This window comes from Camellia sinensis, chromosome 9 (assembly GCF_055761805.1).
Source record: "Camellia sinensis isolate YWXY chromosome 9, ASM5576180v1, whole genome shotgun sequence".
Lineage (NCBI taxonomy): Eukaryota > Viridiplantae > Streptophyta > Magnoliopsida > Ericales > Theaceae > Camellia > Camellia sinensis.
In genome coordinates this window covers 110,590,737-110,597,313 of record NC_138969.1, presented here as the reverse complement: position 1 = coordinate 110,597,313, position 6,577 = coordinate 110,590,737, and the positions used below count along the sequence as shown (strand labels likewise).

The following is a 6,577-nucleotide window of genomic DNA, read 5'->3' as shown; positions in this document are numbered from 1 at the left end:
TTTTGAACCGATTGCTAAATCTGCTGTGGGTGAGATTGACGATAGTGGTGGCCACGCCACCATGGAAAGGGGGTTGGTAGAGGACGAGATCGTGACAGAGGATGAGATCAACGAGGAGGCGATCAATGATGATGAGAACGGTGGTACAATAGCGAGGATGGTGGTGTTCGTGGGGAGGAGAGACAAATTGAGTAAGATTGAGGAGAGAGAGAGAGGAGGAGGATGAAGAGAGAGAGGAGGGTTTGTTTTGTTTGTGTTTCAACTGTGAATACAATATATATATATATATATATAACGATAGTTTGGTTATTGTGCAGAAGTATGTCCTTATGGATCTTTGGACAAAAAAAAATTAAATTTAGACTTCCGAACTCAATGCCTTTTTCAAAATAAAAAAATGCAATTTGCTTAGTAAATGAAAGCTTAATTTTAAAGAAAAATAAATCTATATGAAATAAAGGTTTTTATTTTACATTTTGGCCTCCCAAAGATAGAGTCCTACTTCCGTTCCTAAATGGGTCTGTCAATGCATCCATCTATAATTAAATTTGAAAAAATAACAAATTAGTGTCAATTTTAAAAATAATTATAAATTTAAGGTAAATTTTATACATTTTAATGATTAAATTCATAAATTTTTTTCATGAATCTATAATTATTTTATGATAGTACCAATGATTTGCTATTTGGGGAATTTACGGTCAAATGGGATTTCTAGAAAAAATATTTCACAAAAGTTTTTAACATTAATTATAAATATTTATAAAATTTATTATTAATTTATAATTAAATTTAATAAATTACATTGTATTTTTCCCATGTTAATTTTCCTTATTTAAATTTGGACCTACAAATTGCGGTGCAATGATTGAAAAAAAACTACCCAGAAACAATATGCCACACCACCCGTGATTTTCGTAAAGGACGACATTGTCGCATAGCCAACTAGATTCTCCGGTTGGGCCATCTCGGTTCATTTTGTGAAGCCATGTTAAAAATTAGTTATATATTTAGATTATATTTATTTAAAAATATATATAATTTATTTTAAAAATTATATTTATCGCTCTTTTTTTAAAGATAAATATAATCTAATTATATGTCTATAATAATATTTATTCAAAAATCTTCTTAAATAAATAATTTAAATTATTAAAATAAATTTCGAGATAGACCCACGAAAACCTAGGAGTAAGATCTGATCGGTATGCCAACTGGAGACATCATGGGATGTGGATCTTTGTGGAGAAAATAGCAGTTTTGGCTCATCAGAACAGCTTCAGGTTGCTCGACAAAATTTCTGGTAAAAGTATATAAAAAAATATTCTATTTGTTTTGTCTAACAAGTTGAGTTACTGTGTACTCGAATCGCACTCTTTATTTAAAAAAAAAAAAATGATTTATTCATATAATTTCTCCACCAAATTCTCCTGAATGAGTACCTTTGAATTTTTGAAAAATATAATAAATTTCTTAAATTTGATGTAAATATATAGAATTTCTTTAAAGTTTAAATTTACATAATAGTTAGCCTCCTTTTATCAATAATCCGTTAGTTATCGATGAAAAAAAATTATATTGCCATCACTTTTATATTAAAATAAATATTTTATCTTTTTTGTATTTATATCACACCATATGTATTAGTTTCAGTCACTTTAATCTTATTAAAAAAAGTTGATGTAATTATACTAAAATTGTATAATTTTCTATATTTACTTTTTCAAATCTCAAAAGAAATTAGCATAATTTATCTTTTTTTGTGAAAACTAAAATTTCCTTTGTAAGAAATGGGAACACATTCGTCTCTGGTCCATTTTGGTGGGTTGTATGTCTAGTTAAAGCTCCCATAAGTTCCATTTTGATAATCTAATTTATTTAGGACAAATTAAATCAGTGGTCCCTATATATTTTACTTCTTGTGTTATTTTGGTTCCTACAATTTCAATTGACTCGATGTTGATTTTTAATTTTTAATTTTTAATTTTGTGTCAATTTAATCTAATTGATAATATCATTAGTGATTTTAAAGAAAAATTAGTACTAGATTCGTTGAGGTTAACTTGTTGAGTTAGGTAAGTTATAATTTTGCACTAAAAAACATAGCATATGATATTTATGTGCATATTTTTCATGAAAAAATGGTAAGAGTTATAACCAATTGGATTAAATTGGGATAAAGTTATAAATTTAAAGTCAAAATCAAGTTAATTAAAATTACAGGGATTAAAATGATATAAAGACCAAAATACGGGTATTACTTTCGTAATTTGTCTATTTATTAATTTTTTAAATATTTTTGTATGAATTGAGACAATGGTTATTTTTTTTTAAACAAAAGGACAATAGGTAGTTGGTGTGCTTTGGGCACAAGAATTCATCTAATGAGGTTGAATCCAAGTTTTAATTTAATAATCTGCACTATTCACATTTTAAACTATCTCAATTAAATTATATCTTAAAAAATTAAGCTAATGAGACATCTTTAACACTTTCATCAAAATAGATTTTTATCTAAAAAAATAAAATAAATGGTAATTATTATTTTAACTATGAAATTAATTCAAATGTTATTCGATAATAGAAATATTAATATTCGATCAACTTAATTTTTTTCACATATTTTTTATTCAATAAATCTTCAAATCTATACTATTTGAATTTTCAAAATCAGATCCGAAATGGTCCAATTGAGCGAGTGCGGTGCCCTTCTTCCTTAATTGATTAATCTAGTGTATTTTTATTTATTTTATTTTATTTATTTATTTATTTATTTTTAATAATCAACCCACAATCAATTACAAAATATGAATAGATGAGGAAAATAGTGGGCTTGGATTCCACGGACTAAACTGGACCGTCTGTTCCATCTTGACAAGCTGTTCACTAAGAAAAAAAAACCACACACCAACGCGGTATCAAAAGTTCCTCATTTGGCACTCACACCGTCTTTGAATACAACAAGCTTCAACACCATGCATGCCAGCTCTATTTTCTCTACTATTTGTTATATCCCTCTCTCTCTCTCTCATCATTTCACGCGTAACATTCTCTCTCTCTCTCTCTCTCTCAAAATGTTCACATATATAGGCCTCATAACAACAATGTCTACCACCAACACATCACATTCTCTCTCTCTCTCCCTCTCTCTCTATGGCAATTTGCATATCTTGTAAAATTTCTATGATGCTGTTAGTCTTCCTATTTGCGAGTTCTTTCATGGCTGCCTCAGCCAGTAACTTCTACGATGACTTTGATCTAACCTGGGGCGATCAACGTGCCAGAATACGCAATGGTGGCCAACTTCTCACTCTTTCTCTTGACAATTCCTCTGGCTCTGGCTTTCAATCCAAAAGAGAATATCTCTTTGGAAGGATCGACATGCAACTTAAGCTCGTCTCTGGAAACTCTGCTGGCACCGTCACTGCTTACTATGTAAAAATCTATCTTTACGTCGAAACTTGTTAGTTATCATTTTGTATAATTTTTCTGTATGATTAATTATTTTTTGTTGTGTTTTTGTTGATGCAGTTGTCTTCTCAAGGACCAACTCATGATGAGATTGATTTTGAGTTCTTGGGGAATGTTAGTGGACAACCATATATTGTCCACACTAATGTGTTCACCCAAGGGAAAGGGAATAGAGAACAACAATTCTATCTCTGGTTTGACCCTACAAGAAACTTTCACACCTATTCAATTGTGTGGAACCCCCAAAACATTATGTAAGTTACATGTTTTTACTTTTCTTACCATGACTTTCAAACAATTCTTAATTCATTGTTATTAAAATTAAGGGCAAATTACATATACACCCCTCGAGGTTTGACTAAATTACAAATGTCCCCCTGAGGTTTGAGAAATTACGAATTCCCCCCTGAATGCTATATTTGCATAAGAAATTAGAGGGTAATTTGTTATGAAATATAAACCTCAGGGGGCAAATTGTTATGAAAATACAAACCTCAGGGGGCGGGATGTAATTTCTGAAACCTCAGGGGGATATCTGTAATTTAGCCAAACCTCGAGGGGTGTATATGTAATTTGCCCTAAAATTAATTGTTCACTTTCAAATGTGATAATATTGATATTTTTGAAACTATAAAACATGCATAAAGATCACAAATGATTATATCATTCTGTTATTAAACTTCTATATACAATTTATATTGAAATTTTGAAATGCATGAAGTAGATTCATATTGGATGGCATGATGGATATAAGTGCACTTATTTAGATAAGTGCACTTATTTTGGTCATATCACCTCTCTACTTTCCTGCATATCTTTTCGTAAAATATCAAAAAATATACTTATTTAGATCTTCCTAAATAACCAAGTTTAAATTTACAAGACATTCAAAATATAGACATTTTTCTATTTTTTATTTTGAGTTAAGCTATTGGCTTATTTCAATGATTTAGACGGTTCATTTTATATATTTAATGAGCAAATTACTCATATAAAAAATCACACTTCTCAAAAAATTAATAGCAACAAGATCATATCACATCTATCTTAAGAAAGTGGATATTTAATCTCAGAATTATTCATATTTACAAAACAAATGTAATAGGATAATATGACTGCAAATATTAATCAATTTTAAATATTTACATGAATGATCTGATTTGCATTCTGTATAAGATGAACACGTCATATCACTGAGCTAGGCTCACTAAGCCCAAACAATATAGATCTAATTAGATCATTAATTAGAGAGAAGTCATTTTCTTATTTAAATATATATATTTTGGGTCATAGTAGATACACTACAAAAAAAATTAAGGTTTTGGAGACCAAAATTTAGGGACAAAATTATTTTTTAAGAATCAAATATTTTTGTTGTGAAAAATGTCATTATTATATTTTTAGCAACAAAAATTGGACATTAGTGATGAATTATTATCTATTTAAGACTAAATTTTTTGTCTCAAAAAATAAACCATTTTGACATCACATTTTTTTGTCCATAAAAGTCTATTTATTAGTGACGTTTTCAAAATTTTGTCGCTAAAAGTTTTATTTTTGACTTTTTAGAACGATCTTTTAGTGACTCGATGATAGAAATTGATCTCTAAATGTCTTTTGCAACCAAAATTTTACTTTTAAAAATTAAAATATTTGATCTTTAAAACTCTTACATGTTATAGTGATAGCATTTCGGTGAAATTAATATTGAGTAGCTATGCCATGATCTTTTTATGTCCAATAGTCTCCATAATACACGCTATGACTATATTCCTACCAACAACTAACGTGTTTGATTTCAAACCCTTCCTGCAGTTTCTTCGTAGACAACAAACCCATAAGAGTATTCAAAAACGAAGAGGCCACCACTGGAGTACCATACCCTAAAAACCAACCCATGAGAATATACTCCAGCCTCTGGAACGCCGATGACTGGGCAACACAAGGAGGTCTTGTGAAAACGGACTGGTCCAAAGCTCCATTCACTGCTTTTTACAGAAACTTCAACGCCAACGCTTGTGTACCATCTTCTTCCTCTTCATCTTCTTGCTCTTCCATGACGACAAGCTCTGTGTTGTCTGGTGCCGAGTGGCAGACTCAGGGGCTCGATGCAGCTGGCCGAACGAGACTTCGATGGGTCCAAAAGTATTACATGGTTTACAACTACTGCAGCGATTTGAAGCGTTTTCCACAGGGCCTCCCACCTGAATGCACACGTTAAGCGAGGCGTTAAAACTGTGAACCGGACAAATTTGAACGGTTCAACCATTTTCAAAACTTGGATGAGAACTATAAGTAATAAAAACCGGATCAAACTGATGGTTTGGATCGGATTCAATTGGTTTATTGGTTCTATCATTTTTTTTTTTTTGCCCTAGTAAGTATATGTATTGTTTGAATGAGTTTGTGAGATATTATTGATTGTGGTGGTGTTTGGTTGGTTATGCTTGTGAACATTCTTTGTTGAGTTTTAAGGGGTTGTTTGGGATGATCTAAATAAGTGTACTTTTTGTCTTTTTACGAAAAGATGTGCAAAAAAGTAGAGATATGATGTGATGAAAAAAAATAAAAAGATGGATTATTTGGGACTTCCCAAACTTGGCCTAAATAAAACAAATTGTTTGTTTTCCATGCTTCATTGTATTAAAGTCAATATTTACAATGTTAATAATTAAAAAATTCTCAAATATGTTGTTCTAACTTTCATGCCAAGATCTATGATGAACAACAATGTTATATACATGGAACAAGTATTTTGTTTAGTATTCAAAAAATAAAATATATGGATCAAATTTATAATATCTGTGACTTATATTAAATTTAATTTACAATTGTCTATTTTATTTTGGATACTTGGGTCATAAATCTAATTTTCAAACTTCAAGTCGATCAATCTAGGCGCTAATTGTCACGATTTAAACCCGCCCCTATAGGTTTACCATCGTAACTAGCTAGTAATCTGTGATTACCGAAGACCTGTTTAACAATAATGACAATCATACAATATAAAGGGACTGGCAGAAGCCAATCAATAATAACATATATCGTTCAATGAGGTATGAAGATTTGAATAGAAATAAACTTTCATATGCATAGTTATATCTAT

The 6,577-nt window shown here is 30.2% G+C and overlaps 1 protein-coding gene across 1 annotated transcript; it reads left to right on the top strand.

Moving 5' to 3' along the window:
* The first annotated feature begins 2,979 nt into the window (after positions 1-2,979).
* LOC114261871 (xyloglucan endotransglucosylase protein 1) lies at positions 2,980-6,068 on the top strand. Its single transcript, XM_082887446.1, has 3 exons — positions 2,980-3,435; positions 3,532-3,725; positions 5,287-6,068. The coding sequence occupies exons 1-3, from the start codon at positions 3,154-3,156 to the stop codon at positions 5,690-5,692; spliced, it is 882 nt and encodes a 293-aa protein (XP_082743572.1). The 5' UTR covers positions 2,980-3,153; the 3' UTR covers positions 5,693-6,068.
* Positions 6,069-6,577: the final 509 nt, after the last annotated feature.